General features: G+C 34.3%; 1 protein-coding gene across 1 annotated transcript; it reads right to left on the bottom strand.

Moving 5' to 3' along the window:
* Window positions 1-155: 155 nt before the first annotated feature.
* On the bottom strand, window positions 156-6,379 carry LOC134235531 (uncharacterized). Its single transcript, XM_062717676.1, has 12 exons — window positions 6,324-6,379; window positions 5,760-5,883; window positions 4,638-4,760; window positions 4,324-4,470; window positions 3,882-4,025; window positions 3,641-3,721; window positions 3,463-3,526; window positions 2,639-2,799; window positions 2,033-2,097; window positions 1,786-1,877; window positions 1,326-1,435; window positions 156-485 (listed from the first exon to the last, which is right to left on the bottom strand). The coding sequence occupies exons 1-12, from the start codon at window positions 6,377-6,379 to the stop codon at window positions 156-158; spliced, it is 1,497 nt and encodes a 498-aa protein (XP_062573660.1).
* Window positions 6,380-23,634: the final 17,255 nt, after the last annotated feature.

The following is a 23,634-nucleotide window of genomic DNA, read 5'->3' as shown; positions in this document are numbered from 1 at the left end:
ATATAAGGAATGCTCATGAACACACTTGACATAATCCAAGTATTCAATTAACATTTGAACATACCAAAGCTCTTCATACATTTTGATGAATCTATAATGTAAAAGTTAACTAAACAGATATTATTCAATATTTACAAACAGAAAGAAAAATAAATTTAAGAGTCATTGTTTAGAACCCAGTCATGATCACTGGCTAGTTTTGGGGGATCTTGTTGTCTTATTGAACCCCTGCTTCTCTTTGACAGAAGTCTTTTGCTGCGTGGAGGACAAGTATCTAAATATTTCTTGTCCAGGCTTTCTTTGATTTTTTTAAGTTCTTCACTTTCCCATGAATATGAATGGGACACAAAACCATCATCTCCCTCCTCGTCACTACTCATGAATTTGTAGGCGTTCGGCAACTGGAGGAAAGACTTGACCTTCACCTTTTTCTCCTGGGACCATCCTGTCTTCTTTTCAATGGCGGACACTCTCCTCTTTAATTTCTGTTCAAGAAAATCAAAACTCTCAATTTTAATAAATAAAATGGTTGTATAGAGCACTAAAAAGAAATTCTTTTACCTACTGTATTATTTTATTCTCTCAAGAGACTAATCATAACAATTCTGGATTACGGTGCTTAATTTTCTTTTTTTATCAAGTTTTTAACCTTAAGAAATATTATAACCTTATCAAAACTTGCAATGAACTTTAATTGCCAAGGTGAGCCTTAAAGGGTCATGTATACAGTTTCAACTAAATTTTTTGAACCAATGTTAATATTCACAATTCCTACCTAAGGCATCATTTATTGACTAGCAAAAATTTGAACGTCATTTGTTGATAAGCAAACAAACTACAGAACTTTAAGTTCTTCATAACGTTTAAGGCTTGTGCCTTGTTTTTTGTTTACATATAAAAAGTATCAAATTAAAACAAAAAAATATTCAGCAAATGAATAGTAACTGTCGAATCGTATTTAAAATTAACTTTTATTTGAAAATATCTACTTCGAACAAATATATATTAGTTTATTAACCTGTGTAAACAAAAACATGACACAGACCTTGTTTATGTAACAAAGGCTTGTAGCTCTAAATTTGTCTTGTATCTGGACAACTGACGTTCAAATTTTTGATGATGATTAGAAAGACCATAGTTACATAATTGTAAAAATGGAAAAAAAAAATTGAAATTTTAGCTGAAACTGTGTCCATGCCCCTTTAAACCGTACCCTGGCATGCAGAGGTAAAATTAACTCCTCTTTTCCTGACAAGAATATTACATTCACCTGAGGATTAACTGATGTGTATGAACAACCCTTCATAAAAATCCAAAAAGTTTACCTCTTTTTTTCTTTCATAAGTTGCCTGTCTCTTTTTATGTAAGTCTGTTTTGTTCTTTTTCTGCCTGTTATCTGCTTCCTTTTGCGATGTAAAATATCTTTTTATCGCAGCTGAAAAATAAAACAGCTGATTGTTACATAAAAGCTTCACAGTTAATATTAAATATTGTTCAATGTAATTAAATATGCAGCCTTTGATTTCAATTAACATAAAATTGCATTTAATTTTATTATGAAAAGCTCAAATTTAAAACAAATGAATGAACCTTTAGAATTTGCATTTCCTTTTAAAATGTTTACAGAACTGAGAAGATATTCCACTTTAGATAAATATAAAATGCAATGCATTAGGCCAACTTTTGAAAAATAATTGTTTGCTCTCAGTCCCAACACGGTTTGAAAATATAAAGTTGCTATCCTCCTTTAATTTTGAAAATATGTAGCAATTCTTATTTAGGTACCATTTATAACATCAATGTTTTCATCTGGAGCAATTCCTTGCACACTTTTCCTAATAAAATCTGTCATTTCAAAGTTTTCTTCATCCATAAATCTGCAAAATATTAATATTATATACACATATATTAGTCACACATTTCAAGAGTTAATACGAATTAAAATAGAATAGAAAAAGAAGTAGGCTTCTATGATCGAATGCAAGGAATGGTAATTGTGATTCTATATCAACAGGTATATATACAAAGATACCTTTTATTGCAGTTCCATTTTAAATTTGTCTGTTGGCCATTTAAATATGAGTCCTTCACTGCACTCTAAATAGCAAACAATTATGGTGTATTAATATACATTCCAAGAGTGCAAGGGGTGTAATACAGTATGATCACAATACAAATTGTGCATTGATGAATGATTTACATGTAAATATTTTAATGCCTTTGTTAAAGAATTTTTAACTCCATGTACATGTTAGTGTTTTTTCAAATAATTATGAGATTGGAGGGATAAAAAAAGCCCCCGTTAAAAAAAAGGGATTGTGAACATCATTAATCATGTTAATGTTGAAAAGCACTGTTTAATTTACTGCAGAAATATTTGATTCAGTTTTATTATATTGATACATGTATAACAGAATCTCATTAATTTAAGTTACATATTTTCTCATTTGAAAAACTGTCCATTCTTTTACCAACAGAAAAAAAAAAACATAATAAAATTAAACTTTCACAAAAATTATACATGTAGATGCATGATTACATTCTGTTTTAGAAATTGTTTTGAATCTGTATCACATTAGTATTTGGAAAAATAGCTTGAGATACATATATATATATATATATATTCAGAATTCCTCACCCTAATTCTTGCCGGAACATGTACAGGTTCATTAGTTTCTTGCTTTTTCTTTTCAATCTCTGCTTTAACTTCTCGGACATCTTTCTTTACAATGGCCAATTGTTGAAGAATTTCATTTTGGTTTGCAAGTATCTGAGAAATTTGCGTCTTCATGCCACTGCCTAAATTAAAATTTTGAGGAACATGTACCAACAAAAAATATTTTGCGAATTCTTCAAAGAGTTAATTTTATCATTAAGTATTTGATAATATAAATAAAAAACCCAATTTTTTTCTCGCAAAATATATATTTTTATTGATTAATGATCTGGTTTAAGTAAAAAGTGTATATAAATACTGTTAAATTTTCCTTTGCATAATACATTTATTATCAACACAATTGCCCAAAGCTCTTATCCATTATTAAGTGAAAAGCTATAGTAAAGAATATATGTTTGTGAAACACTGCTCCTCCCCACCCAAGACTCTGATTTGTTTCTAAAATTGCTCAATTGTATCCAAAACAGAACTTAACCTAGATATTCTTGCGATAAAATTTTAATTCAGTACGTACATCCTCTCTGCAAAGAAAATGAATGGACTCTATTGGTGGACTAACAGACAGATAGATCGACAGCAGCAAATCAATGCTCTACTTTCTTTGAGGGGGGGGGGGGGGCATAAATATTTCCACTGGATATAAAAAAGTACTGGTACCATGTAACCAAAATTGCCTTATAGTAAAGCAAAGTTCTTCTATCCAACCCTGCAGTTTTTCTATATAAACATATGAAATTTAAAACCCTCAGAGATTTAATTCAAGTTTCAAAATAAATTTAACTTACTGTTTGATGGTGTTCTCCCTAATGATACACTGGTCGGCTGACTTTGGCTTGCATTACCTGGTGTCTAAACAATAATAAGAATCGAAATATTAAAGTCATGCACCCTTATATGTTTTATAACCTTCAGCAGTAATTTTTGAATAGCTCTATTTAAAAACATCATTATCTCTGTTATTACCATCACTGTTTCCTGAGAAGCAGCAGATCGACTTAGCTGGGCCTTTCTTTGTGGATTATTTTGTTCTGTAGATCTTTTTCTCTAAAACAAATAATTGATAATACATCAACAAATCTACCAACCTGTACAGTTCAATTGTAATATACAGATAAAATTTTAGTCAAGCCATATAATAAATATTGTAAAACACTCCTTACTTCTTGTATATATGTTCTTGATTTAATTTCACACTTAATCTCACCTTTTGAGTCTGGAAAATAGGGAGGTGATCTGAATTATCTGATTCTGATGGGGAAAGTTGTCGCATCAATGAAGTACTCATGCCCTTCACACGCTTTCTAGGAGATCTTCTTAATGCTTTAGTGGTAACCATACTTCTGTTTTTCTGAAAGAAAGAAAAAAAGAATTTATGATGACATGCCAGGGTGAATTTGTCACTTGAAAGAATTTTAAAAGCATTTTAAGGCAAGTATTAAAAAGCTATTTTCTAATTTCTTCAACTGACAGTCTGACAATGATTATATTCTAGTGCTCTCACATTTTTGGGAATGAGTCCATGTCCGCCAAAAGTAGGAAAAATTACGACATTTTGGAAAATTTGAGGATAACCGCTATTCTAGTTTATAAAAATGATCATGATGATAAACTAGGTATCTGATCTTTGGATCCAATGGAGCTCTTACCTTTTTTGCCGGGTGATCATGCTGCGACTCATTGTCATTTTCAGACCCAGACTCAGAAGGCTGCTGGCTTTGATGATCATTATTCTTAGCAGCTTTTCTTGGCGACCTCCTCACACCTGATGACTGTTTGTTTAATGTCTTTTTTTTCTGAAAGAGAAGACAATATTTCTAAAGTTTAAAGAATCTGAGTTAAAAGGTGGGGGGGGGGGGTACTTAAGAAATGAAATATTAAAAAGGTGTCATATCAAAAATATCTGTGGGAAAAAAAACATTTTCTTTGGGGTTTTTTTCATCAAATTTGACATTACATGTACCTTTTGACTTTGGTTTCTTTGTTCTTCATCATCTGATTCTGATGAAGACAATGGCCGTACTCTGTGTACAAGTGTTCCTGTTGCAGCTTTCCTTGAAGACAAAACAGGTGTCCCCTGATGTTTCTGAAGACCGTTTAATAAAATTATTGATGAACTACTTTTTTCAAATTGATGACTTTAATGACTAGTATGCATAAATATATTAATATAGAAAACTGGGTTTCTTGCTATTTTTAATTATTGTAGAAAAAAAATTCAAAATAAACATTCTAAATGATCTACATACAATGCACCTTAAAAGTTCAGTGTTTTTTGATAAGCACATGAAATTTTTAATACTACTTTGTCATATAGCTAGGTCTCCAAATGCAGGAAAATGAAATTTTAGCAGAGATATATAAATAAAGGCAATCTTTTTTTTTTCAAAATTGCACAATCTACAAATTAAGTAAAAGATCTTGCCAAATAATGCACAGCCCCCCCCCAAGATTTGCAAGTCTAGGTTGTTCAAAGTTTATTTTTCATTGCTAGTCAAATATCCCCCCTCTTCACCCTTAATGGCCTTATACACTCTGAATAACATTGATTTGGTTTACAACTTGAATACTTCCCAAGGTTTCAATGTAACTTTATAGACTAGAACAAACTTCACAACTTCAAAATTAACACAGGATAAGGATTTAAGGGCCACATTGCACAAAATAATAAAAAAAATGAAAGAAACAAACATGCCTAGGAACCGGGGGGAGGGGGGGTACGGGGGTTCCTCTGCCTCAAAGGAGTATATATAATATTCTTTTGCCGATATATAATAGGCCTAGTATACTTCATTACTAACTATAGATACTATAGAAATATATAGGTAGTCCCCTCAAAAAAGTGTTTGATGACCCTTTTTATTGCTTGTCAATAAATTTTTGGTAGGGGATAGTGCCCCCCCCCCCCCCCCCCGGTATGCCTGACAAATAAGATACAGATAAAAATCGGCTACTAGAAAAAAAAGCAAATAAAAATGCGCTTTGGTTTTCAACACTTCAATTGTATTTACCTCTGTAATGCTATTTGAATACATCTACACGATTTGGAGAAAAAATAACCAAAACCTATCGTATCGGAAAATACCTTTGATTGTGGGGTTGGCGTAGATAACAAAGGTTCGGAGCATTCACCTCCTGATGAAAAGTGAAGATGTAAACTTTCCTGAGTTTCCTCCTCGATCTCTGTTGCCTCTGAATCCAAATCCATCCTTTTGCCGAATGCAATCAAACATCGGACCCGATTCCCATTTTTAAACTGTGTGTAGACAAAGAAAGTAGCCGCGATTTGAAAAGGATGAATCCTATTGGCTAGTTTTTAATTAGTTGCTGATGTAAGTTAGTTCGGGGATTCCGAGGGTTTTTCTTTGTTTCTTCAAATTCGTAGCATATTTTATTGAGAACTTTGGATCCATTTAAAACGAATCATATTGATTTAAACAATTTTTCTGAACTTTAAGATATGTGTATAATCTCGTATACATTGTAAGAAAAAAAACAAACAAAATAAAACGAATACGTCGACGTAGAAGTTACTGATGCTGAGAATCCCCTTCACTGCAGGAGGTCTCGGAAAAGTGCGCCAACAACAGCCCAACGGAGAACAAAGGAACGACGTGTAAGTATGTTCGTATTTAGCATTTTGTAAAACTTAATTTCATTTTTTGTTTGTAAGCACGATGAACGTTCATTTATAGAAGTACGCATACTGCGGCAAATTCTTAAAATCTCTAGAATATAGAGATGGGGCTCCATCCGAATCGAGCAATGTCGGGCATGGCCATGATGGGTAAAAAGTTAAAATTGGTGTATTCAAAAGCTTCTGATTAATATGACAACTTTAAAATAATGTACAAAACTAGTGCTAATTGTAACGGGGACCGTTACAGATGTTCCCCAAACGCTCCCCAACTCCCTTTTGGTGCCATATTCCCTGTAAGCTTCATTTATTAACACAAACTCTATGCATTTGAAATTTTAACAATGTTTACCCAGAAATGTACCATGCTCATTCAAATTTTAGCATTGCATGTGTGCGCATGTGAAGGCATATACGTAATGACCATATCATCTTGTCTACACAATCTATATATTTTAATATACTAAATATTAAAGTATTTCATTTAAAAGAATTAAAAAATTCGCTCATTCAAGTGTATTTTTGATTTTACCCATTTCACGTGCACGCACGTGCATACATGAGCATGGTGACCATACCTTCTTGTAGAAGTTCATTAAATCTATCTATGTTCTAAATCCCATCCCGTTTGGTTGAAAACCAAGGGAGTTAAAACTGTTTAAAGTTTCAGCCAATCAGATTGCAGCGTACGTACACGCACATTTTTGCATGTGCATGGAGACCATACCTTCTTGTAGATGTCCATTATATATATATATGTTCCAAATCCCATCCTGTTTGGTTGAAAACCAAGGAAGTTATAACTGTTTAAAGTTTCAGCCAATCAGATTGCAGCTCACGTACACGCACGTGTATGCATGTGCATGGTGACCATACCTTATTGTAGAAGTCCATTTAATATATCTATGTTCCAAATCCCATCCTGTTTGGTTGAAAACCAAAGGAGTTATAGCTTTTTAAAGTTTCAGCCAATCAGATTGCAGCTCACGTACACGAACGTGTATGCATGTGCATGGTGACCATACCTTTTTTTAAAAGTCCATTTTATATATCTATGTTCCAAATCCCATCCTGTTTGGTTGAAAATCAAGGGAGTTATAGCTATTTAAAGTTTCAGCCAATCAGATTTTGCAGCGCACGTGCATGCACGTGTATGCATGTGCATGGTGACCATACCTTCTTGTAGAAGTCCATTATATATATCTATGTTCCAAATCCCATCCTGTTTGGTTGAAAACCAAGGGAGTTATAGCTATTTAAAGTTTCAGCCAATCAGATTGCAGCGCACGTGCATGCACGTGTTTTCATGATAATTGCTTTATAACATGTTGTAGCATATCCTAATGCAGGGCTATATTCAAACTTTCAAAGGATTTCGTCAAAAAACAAGAAAGATATTGAGACTTTAGTTTCAGCCAATCAGAGCAAAGCGCACGTGCATGCGCGTGAGATCTTGCTATTTTGACCATGTCGTCTTGTCTATACTACTAATATATCCTTACATTATGAGTTTCAAAGCATTTCATAAAAAATAGAAAAGTTACGGCAGTATATATTATATTGGCCATTTAACGTGTTGCACGTGCGTGCTCTTGCAAGCACGTGCGCGCAAAATGACCTTCGTTGGGCAACTCTACATAGCATGCCTACTGACCCTAAAAAGGTTTCACCTAAGTCGGATGTATAGTTTACAAGATCACTCGCGGACAAAATTTTCCCAGGAAGAAAAATAATAATAACTAGTGCTAATTGTAACGGAGACCGTTACAGATGTTCCCCAAACGCTCCCCAACTCCCTTTTGGTGCCATATCCCCTGTAAGCCTCATTAAATAAGACAAACTGTATGCATTTGAGACTTCAACAACGTTTACCCAGAAGTGTACCAAGTTCATTTAAATTTTAGCATTGCACGCGTGTGCATGTGAATGCATCAGCATAATGACCATATCATCTTGTCTACACAATCTATATATTTTAATATACTAAATATGAAAGTTTTTAATCCAAAAGTATTAAAAAATACGCTCATTCAAGTGTATATTTGATTTTACCCACTTCATGTGCACGCACGTGCATACATGAGCATGGTGACCATACCTTCTTGTAGAAGTCCATTACATCTATCTATGTTCTAAATCCCGCCCCGTTTGGTTGGAAAACAAGGGAGTTATAGCAATTTCAAGTTTCAGCCAATCAGATTGCAGCAAACGTGCATGCGCGTGATTTCATGAATTTTTTCTATATCGTATCGTAGGATATCCTAATAAATGACTATATTTTAAATTTCAAACCATTTCCTCAAAAAACAAAGGAGATATAGCCATTTTAAGTTTCAGCCAATCAGATTGCAGCACACGTGCATGGGCGTGATTTCTTGAAATGTTTTGTATATCATATTGCAGGACATCTTAATGTATCACTATATTTTAAATTTCAAAGCATTTCGTCAAAAAACAAAGGAGATATAGTCATTTAAAGTTTCATCCAATCAGATTGCAGCACACGTGCATGCGCGTGATTTCATAAAACTTTTTCTAAATCATATTGTAAGATATCATAATTCATGACTATGTTTAAAATTTGAAAGCATTTCGCCAAAAAACAAAAGATATATTGCGATTTTTGTTTCAGCCAATCAGAGCAAAGCTCACGTGACGCGCGTGAGTTCGTGCTAATTTGACAGTGTCACGATATTAATACTATTAATATATCTTTATGTAATGAATTTCAAAGCATTTCATCAAAAAATGTAAATGTTACGGCCATATTAATTATATCAGTCATTTCACTCACTTCACGCGCCCGCACGTGCAGGCGTATGCGCGCAAAATGACCTTCGTTCGGCACATCTACACAACACACCTATTAACCCTAAAAAGGTTTTAACTTAGTTTGGTGAACAGTTTCTGAGAACACTTCCGGACAAAAAAGTACCGGAGAAGAAATAAGAAGAAAAAAGAATAATAATAATAATAATAAGAAACAGAGTAAAAACAATATGTTCCCCAACTTCGTTTGGGGAACATAACTAGTGCTAATTGTAACGGGAACCGTTACAGATGTTCCCCAAACGCTCCCCAACTCCCTTTCGGTGCCATATTCCCTGTAAGCTTCATTAAATAAGACAAACTCTGTGCATTTTTGACTTTAACAACGTTTTCCCAGAAGGATACCAATTATATTCAATTTTTAGCATTGCACCCAAGCGCATGTGAATGCATGTGCGTTATGACCATATCATCTTGTCTACACTATTTATATATTTTAATATACATGTACTATGTATTAAAGCATTCAGTCTAAAAGTAATAAAAATCACTCATTCAAGTGTATTTTTAAATATACTCGTTTCAAATGCACGCACGTGCGTGCACGTGCATAATGACTACACCTTCTTGTAGGAGTCCCTTATATTTATCTATGTTCTAAATCCCATCCTGTTTGGTTGAAAAACAAGGGAGTTATAGCCATTTAAAGTTTCAGCCAATCAGATTGCAGCACACGTGAATGCGCGTTATTTCATGACTTTCTTTTATATCATTTTGTAGGATATCCTAATGCATGACTATATTTTAAATTTCAAAGAATTTCGTCAAAAAACAAAGGAGAAATAGCCATTTAAAGTTTCAGCCAATCAGATTGCAGCACACGTGCATGCGCGTGATTTCATGATATTTTTCTATATCATTTTGTAGGATATCCTAATGCATGACTATATTTTAAATTTCAAAGAATTTCGTCAAAAAACAAAGGAGATATTGCCATTTAAAGTTTCAGCCAATCAGCTTGCAGCACGCGCACATGCGCATACTTTCATGAAAATTCTTATATATCTTGCGGTAGATCTTCATAATGTAGGACTATGTTCAAAATTTCAAAGGATTATGACAAGAAACAAGAAAGATATTGAAACTTTAGTTTCAGCCAATCAGAGCGAAGCGCACGTGCATGCGCGTGAGATCTTGCTATTTTGACCATGCTATCTTGTCTATACTACTAATGTATCCTTACATTATGAGTTTCAAAAAATTTCATCAAAAAATAGAAAAGTTACGGCAATATCCATTATATTGGTCATTTCACGTGTTGCACGTGCGCGCTCTTGCAAGCACGTGCGCGCAAAATGACCTTCGTTCGGCAACTCTACATAACATGCCTACTGACCCTAAAAAGGTTTCACCTAAGTCGGTTGTGTAGTTTACAAGATCACTCGTGGACAAAATTTTCCCAGGAAGAAGAAAAATAATAATAAGAATAATAAAAACTAGTGCTAATTGTAACGGGGACCGTTACAGATGTTCCCCAAACGCTCCCCAACTCCTTTTTGGTGCCATATTCCCTGTAAGCTTCATTATATAAGACAAACTCTGTGCATTTTGACTTTAACAACGTTTTCTCAGAAGGATACCAATTATATTCAAATTTTACATTGCACCCGTGCGCATGTGAATGCATGTCCGTTATGATCATATCATCTTGTCTACACTATCTACATATTTTAATATGCAATATATTAAAGCATTCAGTCCAAAAGTATGAAAAATCACTCTTTCAAGTGTAATTTTCATTTCACTCGTTCCAAATGCACGCACGTGCGTGCACGTGCATGATGACCATACCTTCTTGTAGGAGTCCCTTACATCTATCTATATTCTAAATCCCATCCTGTTTGGTTGAAAAACAAGGGAGTTATAGCCATTTCAAGTTTAAGCCAATCAGATTGCAGCACACGTGCATGCGCGTGTTTTCATGTTTTTTTCTATATCATATTGTAGGATATCCTAATGCATGACAATGTTTTAAATTTCAAAGCATTTCGTCAAAAAACAAAGTAGATGTAGCCATTTAGAGTTTCAGCCAATCAGATTGCAGCACGCGGGCATGCGCATGCTTTCATGAAAATTCTTATATATCATGCTGTAGATCTTCATAATGTAGGTCTATGTTCAAAATTTCAAAGGATTATGACAAGAAACAAGAAAGATATTGAGAATTTAGTTTCAGCCAATCAGAGCGAAGCACACGTGCATGCGCGTGCGATCTTGCTATTTTGACCAAGTCATCTTGTGCATACTACTAATATATAGTTATAAAATGAGTTTAAAAGCATTTCATCAATAATTTTAATAGTTACGTCTGTATCAATTATATTGGACTTTCTCGTGTTGCACGTGCGAGCTCTTGCAAGCACATGTGCATGCACATGCTTTCATGAAAAATCTTATATTACAGGCTGTAGATCTCCCTAATGTATGACTATGTTCAAAATTTCAAATGATTTTATCAAAAAACAAAAAAGATATTGAGACTTTAGTTTCAGCCAATCAGAGCGAAGCACACGTGCATGCGCGTGCGATCTTGCTTTTTTGACCATGGCATCTTGTGCATACTACTAATATATCCTTACATTATAAGTTTCAAAACATTTCGTCACAAAATAGAGAAGTTACGGTTATATCCATTATATATTGGTCATTTTAAGTTTTGCACGTGCGCGCTCTTGCAAGCACGTGCGCGCAAAATGACCTTGATTCCGCAAATTTACATAACATGCCTACTTACCCTAAAAAGGTTTCACCTAAGTCGGATGTGTAGTTTACAAGATCACTCGCGGACAAAATTTTCCCAGGAAGAAAAATAATAATAATAATAAGAACTAGTGCTAATTGTAACGGGAACCGTTACAGATGTTCCCCAAACGCTCCCCAACTCCCTTTTGGTGCCATATTCCCTGTAATCTTCATTAAATAAGACAAACTCTATGCATTTGAGACTTTAACAACGTTTACCCAGAAGTGTACCAAGTTCATTCAAATTTTAGCATTGCACGCGTGCACATGTGAATGCAGATGCGTAATGACCATATCATCTTGTCTACACAATCTATATATTTCAATATACTAAATATTAAAGTATTTAATCCAAAAGTATTAAAAAATACTCTCATTCAAGTGTAATTTTAAATTTACTCATTTCACGTGCACGCACGTGCATACATGAGCATGGTGACCATACCTTCTTGTAGAAGTCCATTACATCTATCTATGTTCTAAATCCAACCCTGTTTAGTTGAAAACCAAGGGAGTTATAAGAGTTTTAAGTTTCAGCCGATCAGATTGCAGCCCAAGTACACGCACGTGTATGCATGTGCATGGTGACCATACCTTCTTGTAGAAGTCTATTATATCTATCTATGTTCCAAATCCCATCCTGTTTGGTTGAAAACCAAGGGAGTTATAGCTATTTAAAGTTTGAGCCAATCAGATTGCAGTGCACATGCATGCACGTGTTTTCATGAAAATTGCTATATATCATGTTGTAGAATATCCTAATGCATGGCAAAGTTCAGAATTTCAAAGGATTTTGTCAAAAAACAGGAAAGATATTGAGACTTTAGTTTCAACCAATCAGAGCAAAGCGCACGTGCATGCGCGTGAGATCTTGCTATTTTGACTATGTCATATTGTCTGTGTTACTAATATATCCTAATATTGTGAGTTTCAAAGCATTTCATCAAAAATGTAAAAAGTTACGCTTATATTCATTATATTGACCATTTCTCGTGTTGCACGTGCGCGCTCTTGCAAGCACGTGCGCGCAAAATGACCTTCGTTCCGCAAATCTACATAACATGTCTACTGACCCTAAAAACATTTCACCTTAGTCGGATGTGTAGTTTACGAGATCATTCGCGGACAAAAAAGTGCCCAGGAAGAAGAAAAATAATAATAAGAAACAGAGTAAAAACAATATGTTCCCCAACTTCGTTTGGGGAACATAATAATAATAATAAGAAACAGAGTAAAAACAATATGTTCCCAAACTTCGTTTGGGGAACATAACTAGTGCTAATTGTAACGGGGACCGTTACAGATGTTCCCCAAACGCTCCCCAACTCCCTTTTGGTGCCATATTCCCTGTAATCTCTGTTAAATAAGAAATACTTTATAGAATTTAGACTTAATCAAGGTCTTCTTAGAAAAATACAAAATATATTTAAAAATAGGCATTCCACGCGTGTTCATGTGCGTAACGACCATATTATCTTGTCTACACTATCTAAAATTTTAATATACTTAATATAAAAGCATTTAATCAAAAAGAATTAAAAAATACACTCATTCGAGTGTATTTTTATTTTACTTTATGCACGTGCACGCACGTGCATAATGATTACACCTTCTTGTAGGAGTCCCTTATATTTATCTATGTTCTAAATCCCATCCTGTTTGGTTGAAAAACAGAGGAGTTATAGCCATTTGAAGTTTCAGCCAATCAGATTGCAGCACACAGGCATGCGCTTGATTTCATAAAATTTTATCTTTATCGTATTGAAGGATATCTAAATGAATGACTATATGTTAAAATTCCAAAAATTTCGTCAAAAAAACAAAGGAGATATAGCCATATAAAGTTTCAGCCAATCAGATTGCAGCACACGTGCATGCGCGTGATTTCATAAAATTTTTTCTATATCATATTTTAGGATATCCTAATGCATGACTATGTTTTAAATTTCAAAGCATTTCGTCAAAAAACAAAGGAGATATAGCCATTTAAAGTTTCAGCCAATCAGATTGCAGCAAGCGTGCATGCGCATGCTTTCAGGAAATTTTTTATATATCATGCTGTAGATCTTCATAATGTAGGACTATGTTCAAAATTTCTAAAGATTATGACTAGAAACAAGAAAGATATTGAGAATTTAGTTTCAGCCAATCAGAGCGAAGCGCACGTGCATGCGCGTGAGATCTTGCTATTTTGACCATGCCATCTTGTCTATACTACTAATGCATCCTTACATTTTGAGTTTCAATAAAATTCATCAAAAAAAAGAAAAGTTACAGCAATATCCATTATATTGGTCATTTCACGTGTTGCACGTGCGCGCTCTTGCAAGCACGTGCGCGCAAAATGACCTTGATTCCGCAAATCTACATAACATGTCTACTGACCCTAAAAAGGTTTTACCTACATTGGACGAATAGTTTACAAGATCATTCCCGGACAAAAAAGTACCCAGGAAGAAGAAGAAGAAGAAGAAAAATAATAATAACTAGTGCTAATTGTAACGGGGACCGTTACAGATGTTCCCCAAACGCTCCCCAACTCCCTTTTGGTGCCACATTCCCTGTAATCTCTATTAAATAAGAAATACTTTATGGAATTTAGACTTAATCAAGGTCTTCCCAGAAAAATACAAAAAATATTTAAAAATAGGCATTGCACGCGTGTTCCTGTGCGTAACGACCATATTATCTTGTCTACACTATCTAAAATTTTAATATGCTTAATATCAAAGCATTCAATCCAAAAGTATTAAAAAATACACTCATTCGAGCATATTTTTAATTTTACTCATTTCACGTGCACGCACGTGCATAATGACTACACCTTCTTGTAGGAGTCCCTTATATTTATCTATGTTCTAAATCCCATCCTGTTTGGTTGAAAAACAAGGGCGTTATAGCCATTTGAAGTTTCAGCCAATCAGATTGCAGCACATATGCATGCGCGTGATTTCATAAATTTTTATCCTTATGGTATTGAAGGATATCTAAATGAATAACTATATCTTAAAATTCCAAACATTTCGTCAAAATGCAAAGGAGATATAGCCATATAAAGTTTCAGCCAATCAGATTGCAGCACACGTGCATGCGCGTGATTTCATGAATTCTACATCATATTTTAGGATATCCTAATGCATGACTATATTTTAATTTTCAAAGCATTTCGTCAAAAAACAAAGGAGATATAGCCATTCAAAGTTTCGGCCAATCGGATTGCAGCACGCACGCATGCGCATGCTTTCATGAAAAATTTTATATATCATGCTGTAGATCTTCGTAATGTAAGACTATGTTCAAAATTTCAAAAGATTATGACAAGAAACAAGATATTGAGACTTTAGTTTCAGCCAATCAGAGCGAAGCGCACGTGCATGTGCGTGAGATCTTGCTATTTTGACCATGCTATCTTGTCTACACTACTAATGTATCCTTACATTATGAGTTTCAAAAAAATTCATCAAAAAAAAGAAAAGTTACAGCAATATCCATTATATTGGTCATTTCACGTGTTGCACGTGCGCGCTCTTCCAAGCACGTGCGCGGAAAATGACCTTCGTTCGGCAAATCTACATAACATGTCTACTGACCCTAAAATCATTTTACCTTAGTCAGATGTGTAGTTTACAAGATCACTCGTGGACAAAATTTTCCCAGGAAGAAGAAAAATAATAATAACTAGTGCTAATTGTAACGGGGACCGTTACAGATGTTCCCCCCAAACGCTCCCCAACTCCCTTTTGGTGCCATATTCCCTGTAAGCTTCATTAAATAAGACAAACTCGATGCATTTGAGACTTTAACAACGTTTACCCAGAAGTGTACAAAGTTCATTCAAATTTAAGCATTGCACGCGTGCGCATGTGAATGCATGTGCGTAATGACCATATCATCTTGTCTACACAATCTATATATTTTAATATACTAAATATTAAAGTATTTAATCCAAAAGTATTAAAAAATACGCTCATTCAAGTGTTTTTTTGATTTTCCTCATTTCACATGCACGCACGTGCATACATGAGCATGGTGACCATATTTTCTTGTAGATGTCCGTTACATCTATCTATGTTCTAAATCTCACCCCGTTTGGTTGAAAACCAAGGGAGTTATAGCTGTTTAAAGTTTCAGCCAATCAGATTGCAGCGCACGTACATGCACGTGTATGCATGTGCATGGTGACCATACTTTCTTGTAGTCCAGTATATCTATCATAATATCTATCTATGTTCCAAATCCCATCCTGTTTGGTTGAAAATCAAGGGAGTTATAGCTATTTAAAGTTTAAGCCAATCAGATTGCAGCGCACGTGCATGCACGTGTTTTCATGATAATTGCTACATATCATGTTGTAGGATATCCTAATGCATGGCAATTTTCAAAATTTCAAAGGATTTCGTCAAAAAACAAGAAAGATATTGAGACTTTAGTTTCAGCCAATCAGAGCAAAGCGCACGTGCATGCGCGTGAGATCCTGCTTTTTTGACCATGTCATATTGTCTATGCTTCTAATATATCCTTATATTATAAGTTTCAAAGAATTTCATCAAAAATTTTAAAAGTTACGCCTATATCAATTAAATCGGTCATTTCACATGTTGCACGTGCACGCTCTTGCAAGCACGTGCGCGCAAAATGACCTTCGTTCCGCAAATCTACATAACATGTCTACTGACCCTAAAAACATTTCACCTTAGTCGGATGTATAGTTTACGAGATCATTCCCGGACAAAAAAGTACCCAGGAAGAAGAAGAAGAAGAAAAATAATAATAATAATAATAAGAAACAGAGTAAAAACAATATGTTCCCCAACTTCGTTTGGGGAACATAATAATAAGAAACAGAGTAAAAACAATATGTTCCCAAACTTCGTTTGGGGAACATAATAAGGCAGCAAAATTCAAATTCTCATTTCTCTACTAAGATTTTTACATCGGGCTCGGAGTTGGTTTTCTTCAGAAAGACAGGACTGGGTTCAAGGCGACTAGGGGTACCACACCGGTAATTGACCAATCAAAATGAACTTAGTCAATTGTAGGTCCATACATTAAGCCGATTTTCCTTTCTTTTGAGAGTTTTTTTAATTTCCTTCCAGGCCAGTTTGACAACTCTGGTACCTGTGCCTAGGAAATTTTATCTACTCTATAAATAAATAAAGTTTTTTGACAGGAACTATTTCTCCAGGGCATAGGAGGCTACTTCCTGGGGTGCTTTTGTGATGTTTATAAAGACATGGAAAACACGTGGATTTGAGGGTAGCCCTGTTTGCATATGCAAATAAATCAGAAAATGTCGTGTACGTACCCTGGTTTTTTGGTGTCAGCTAATGTGACAGGTATTGTTTAACACCCCCTTATCAATATTTTTTCATGAATTCAAACACGAGAGGTTTTACTGGAAAGAAACGTGTATTGCTTTTTAATATACCGAAACTCGCTATTTCTGGGGATTGTGTAATTCTAAAAAAAATTCAGATAAATTTCAATGGTGAAATAAAAGAAGAATGCTTGGTATTAAAATATTAATTCATATCAGTAGAATTGAATGCTATTAACGACATCTGGAGAAATAGGCTTTAAAAGGTTTATATCATATCTTTGTTCGTCTGCACTTAAATTTCAAACACGACAGAATTTGTAATTTTTGCCGTAAAAATTCATAATTTCTATATACTTTAGAGACTTACCGTAAAACTTTCAGGAAACTTTCTATGAAGTCTTTTCTGCACCTTAAGTGAAATTTTATGTCGATCCCAGGTGTTGATCGAGTTTCAGAGAAATTTTCTACGTTGTTATTGATTTTTTTTTTTAAGGAGAAGGGGGGGGGGTTGACTTTTTTATTCTAAGCATTTGTTAAAGTGAGTTTGTAAATACATCTACGAACTTGAGCTGGATTGTGACCTTTGGGTCAAGGGGTCAAAGGTCAAGGTCAAAGGTCAAGGTCATCAAAGCATTTCATAAAGAAATATAAAAGTAACGGCCATATCAAGTATACAAGTCATTTGATCATTGCACGCGCGCGAAGGTGCAATGCATGAAAGCTATATCATCGTGACTACACTTTTAATGTGTTTCTATTCTTTGAATTTTGAAACGTTTCATAAAAAAAATTACGACTATATCAAGTAAATCGGTCATTTAACGCATTGCGCGCGCACACGTGCATGCAAGTCCTTGCATTCAAGTTTGATAGTAGCATAATGTAAGAATCCGTCATATCTATTCATATTCTAAATTTCATCCTGTTTTGTTGAGAATCAAAAAAGTTATAGGCATTTAAAGTTTAAGCCAATCAGATCGCAGCACACGTGCATGGGCGTGGTTTCTTGAAAACTTTTATATATCATAGTTTAGGACGTATTAAGGTATGATTATGTTTTAAAATTCAAAGTATTTTGTCAAAAAACAAGTAAGATATTGAGATTTTTGTTTCAGCTAATCAGAGCAAAGCGCACGTGCATGCGCGTGCATGCATGTGCATGATGACCGTAACTTCTTATAGGAGTCTATTGTGTCTGTCTATGTTCTAAATCTTATCGTGGTTGGTTGAAAAACAAGGGAGTTACAGCCATTTGAAGTTTAAGCCAATCAGATTGCAGCGCACGTGCATGCGCATGCTTTCATGACAAATGTTATACATCATGTTGTAGGACATCTTAAAGTATGCTTATATTTTAAATTTCATACCATTTCGTCAAAAAACGGAAAAGATATTGAGATTTTTGTTTCAGCCAATCAGAGCGAAGCGCACGTAAATGCGCGTGAGTTCTTGCTAATTTGACAGTGTCACATTATCTACACTATCAATATATCCTTATATAATGAGTTTCAAAGCATTTCATCGGAAAATGTTAAAGTTATGGCTATATTAAATATATTAGTCATTTCAGTCATTTCACGCGCCCGCACGTGCAGGCGTATGCGCGCAAAATGACCTTCGTTCCGCACACCTACACAACACACCTATTAACCCTAAAAAGGTTTTAGCTCAGTTGGGTGAACAGTTTCTGAGAACACTCGCGGACAAAAAAGTACCGGAGAAGAAATAAGAAGAAAAAAGAATAATAATAATAATAATAAGAAACAGAGTAAAAACAATATGTTCCCAAACTTCGTTTGGGGAACATAATAAGGCAGCAAAATTCAAATTCTCATTTCTCTACTAAGATTTTTACATCGGGCTCGGAGTTGGTTTTCTTCAGAAAGACAGGACTGGGTTCAAGGCGACTAGGGGTACCACACCGGTAATTGACCAATCAAAATGAACTTAGTCAATTGTAGGTCCATACATTAAGCCGATTTTCCTTTCTTTTGAGAGTTTTTTTAATTTCCTTCCAGGCCAGTTTGACAACTCTGGTACCTGTGCCTAGGAAATTTTATCTACTCTATAAATAAATAAAGTTTTTTGACAGGAACTATTTCTCCAGGGCATAGGAGGCTACTTCCTGGGGTGCTTTTGTGATGTTTATAAAGACATGGAAAACACGTGGATTTGAGGGTAGCCCTGTTTGCATATGCAAATAAATCAGAAAATGTCGTGTACGTACCCTGGTTTTTTGGTGTCAGCTAATGTGACAGGTATTGTTTAACACCCCCTTATCAATATTTTTTCATGAATTCAAACACGAGAGGTTTTACTGGAAAGAAACGTGTATTGCTTTTTAATATACCGAAACTCGCTATTTCTGGGGATTGTGTAATTCTAAAAAAAATTCAGATAAATTTCAATGGTGAAATAAAAGAAGAATGCTTGGTATTAAAATATTAATTCATATCAGTAGAATTGAATGCTATTAACGACATCTGGAGAAATAGGCTTTAAAAGGTTTATATCATATCTTTGTTCGTCTGCACTTAAATTTCAAACACGACAGAATTTGTAATTTTTGCCGTAAAAATTCATAATTTCTATATACTTTAGAGACTTACCGTAAAACTTTCAGGAAACTTTCTATGAAGTCTTTTCTGCACCTTAAGTGAAATTTTATGTCGATCCCAGGTGTTGATCGAGTTTCAGAGAAATTTTCTACGTTGTTATTGATTTTTTTTTTTAAGGAGAAGGGGGGGGGGTTGACTTTTTTATTCTAAGCATTTGTTAAAGTGAGTTTGTAAATACATCTACGAACTTGAGCTGGATTGTGACCTTTGGGTCAAGGGGTCAAAGGTCAAGGTCAAAGGTCAAGGTCATCAAAGCATTTCATAAAGAAATATAAAAGTAACGGCCATATCAAGTATACAAGTCATTTGATCATTGCACGCGCGCGAAGGTGCAATGCATGAAAGCTATATCATCGTGACTACACTTTTAATGTGTTTCTATTCTTTGAATTTTGAAACGTTTCATAAAAAAAATTACGACTATATCAAGTAAATCGGTCATTTAACGCATTGCGCGCGCACACGTGCATGCAAGTCCTTGCATTCAAGTTTGATAGTAGCATAATGTAAGAATCCGTCATATCTATTCATATTCTAAATTTCATCCTGTTTTGTTGAGAATCAAAAAAGTTATAGGCATTTAAAGTTTAAGCCAATCAGATCGCAGCACACGTGCATGGGCGTGGTTTCTTGAAAACTTTTATATATCATAGTTTAGGACGTATTAAGGTATGATTATGTTTTAAAATTCAAAGTATTTTGTCAAAAAACAAGTAAGATATTGAGATTTTTGTTTCAGCTAATCAGAGCAAAGCGCACGTGCATGCGCGTGCATGCATGTGCATGATGACCGTAACTTCTTATAGGAGTCTATTGTGTCTGTCTATGTTCTAAATCTTATCGTGGTTGGTTGAAAAACAAGGGAGTTACAGCCATTTGAAGTTTAAGCCAATCAGATTGCAGCGCACGTGCATGCGCATGCTTTCATGACAAATGTTATACATCATGTTGTAGGACATCTTAAAGTATGCTTATATTTTAAATTTCATACCATTTCGTCAAAAAACGGAAAAGATATTGAGATTTTTGTTTCAGCCAATCAGAGCGAAGCGCACGTAAATGCGCGTGAGTTCTTGCTAATTTGACAGTGTCACATTATCTACACTATCAATATATCCTTATATAATGAGTTTCAAAGCATTTCATCGGAAAATGTTAAAGTTATGGCTATATTAAATATATTAGTCATTTCAGTCATTTCACGCGCCCGCACGTGCAGGCGTATGCGCGCAAAATGACCTTCGTTCCGCACACCTACACAACACACCTATTAACCCTAAAAAGGTTTTAGCTCAGTTGGGTGAACAGTTTCTGAGAACACTCGCGGACAAAAAAGTACCGGAGAAGAAATAAGAAGAAAAAAGAATAATAATAATAATAATAAGAAACAGAGTAAAAACAATATGTTCCCAAACTTCGTTTGGGGAACATAATAAGAAACAGAGTAAAAACAATATGTTCCCCAACTTCGTTTGGGGAACATAATAATAAGAAACAGAGTAAAAACAATATGTTCCCCAACTTCGTTTGGGGAACATAATAAGAAACCGAGTAAAAACAATATGTTCCCCAACTTCGTTTGGGGAACATAATAATAAGAAACAGAGTAAAAACAATATGTTCCCCAACTTCGTTTGGGGAACATAATTACTGTCTCTTTTTACAGTATTATATGTGTTGATCTCGGGTTGTTCTGTAACGTTATAGTCTATGTTCATGATCAATGATGATTGGTTTAAGGCGGTAAACCGATACATATTTTATCAAGCTTTACCTGGGGGGGAACGAGGGGAGGGACCAAAAAAATAAACACTTGAAAAAGTACATAAACTTAAATGATTAACAAATCCCTTAAAATAATTTTTTTTATTGGATGGAAAGGCCTTCACAGGGGGCTGGCTATTTTTAAAATGTCCAAATTTTTAGGTTAGTTTACTTAAGTTAATAATTCGTCAAAGTACGGGGGATACTACATGTATTAGTATCTTCTTTATTGGATGTACAGCATGTAAAAAATGAAACTATTCCAGAGTATGAAAGAAGATTAGAAACGGGTATTTCTTTTTAGTTTGTAAAAATAGGGGATAATATCTGGAGATATTTTTTTATTATTAGATATAATTTAAATTTTTTTCTTCAAATATTTTGACCTGAACAATTATTAATTCATCTAGGTAAAAGTACTAGGTACTGACAGAACTCATTGCATACACAGATAAAAAAAAAAGGGGGGGGTGTCAGGAGTCAAGAGATAAATCAAATATTTATGAAAACAACCAAAATTTCCTGCCCCTTCTGAGAACATGGGGCCTTAATGGCTTGTAAAATGATGAGAAAAGTTTTACCTGAATCCCCCCTTCCTTTACCCAGTTAAACACATAATCATCCTCCTTAATGTAAAAGGTTTTGATAAAATGCAGGCAATTATTTTTTATCTAGATCGATCTATAATGATGACAATTTTTTAATGGAAAAAGCATAGTCAGTAGACAGAATTTAAACTGAATTATTCACGTCCACTTGATCTAATTTTTATGCATATTAGAAAGTAGAGTAAGACGTATAATAATCCATATTTAATTCAATTTTTACATAGATCTTACTTTAGAATATAACCCACTTAAATGTACATGTATACGGTAAATAGATTGTTCTTTTTATTTCATTTGAATGCTTTAGGCAATTTAAAGAGGCATCAATTTTATTTAGATTACGAACAGTATTGTGTAAATTTAATGATGATAGTGTCTTCCCTTTAATTTATTTCAAAGTAAATGGTTAAAGATCAGTTGTAACAGGCTACAGAGTGTAGGAGTTGAGATTTATGAACAGAATCTCTGTGAACTTTACAACAAATTTTTATTTCAAAGTGGCATTATTGTTAATTAAATGGTCAATTTAGCCTGTTGCTGGTTCTCAGGAAAAACACTGTTGATGCTTTTAACAACACCCTGCTGGTTGACAAATAAATTATGCAAAAAAAAACCCCTTTTTGATGGTAAGAACTCTTGGGGTCTTGATCCATGAGTGGATCTGTCATAAAGATAACAATATAATGTAGTTATAATGTAGTTTGTACATCTGTAACAGTGACCCTAATTGACACCTAATGGCATGTAAATATACACATATACTTGACACATACACAAAACAGTGTTATCACTATTTAAGATGTAAGATAATGGTGTTTTCACAGGAGGGGGTGTATTAAGACTCTTTCTTATCTTCCCTGTCAAAAGGCCCATTAGTTGCCTATGCTAATCAACAGGATGTAGATGTCATAATGTCGTGTAAATGAAATGCATGAATAATGTAGATAATTATGAATTCATACATTAATCAAATTCACTACTAAATTTGAAAAATCCATTTCCTGGGCTTTGATTATAGGTACATGTAACGTTTTAGCTAATATTTTTTTATCTTAACATTTAAGAAAACCCATTTAATTGTTTACTTGTACATGTACATTTAAAACTTGGAACATGATTAAATGAAGAGCTTAATGAAAAGATTAAAATTGCAATGTACAGAAATTTAATTTTTGATAAAAATGGTACGGTATATTCTCGAAGACCATGAAGAAAATGCCTTTGCCATATCACAAAATTAACATGAATATAAGGATAATTTAAAACAAGCTTAATCATAAAAAGTTAGGAGAGCTCTTTAATAAAACTGAGAAAATGACAGAATTGGATTATGCATGAGCAAATTATTTAGAGGGGGAGGAAGGGGTGGGGCATCAAATGTAATTGTAATTCAATACCTTAGAGAAATGCTTATCAACATTAAAAAGGGGGAGGGGTATCAT

This window comes from Saccostrea cucullata, unplaced genomic scaffold, assembly GCF_032062105.1.
Source record: "Saccostrea cucullata isolate Sc308-1 unplaced genomic scaffold, CSIRO_AGI_Scuc_v1 ctg3208, whole genome shotgun sequence".
NCBI lineage: Eukaryota > Metazoa > Mollusca > Bivalvia > Ostreida > Ostreidae > Saccostrea > Saccostrea cuccullata.
The sequence above is the reverse complement of the archived record's forward strand: the minus strand, read 5'-3'. Positions and strand labels throughout refer to the sequence as shown.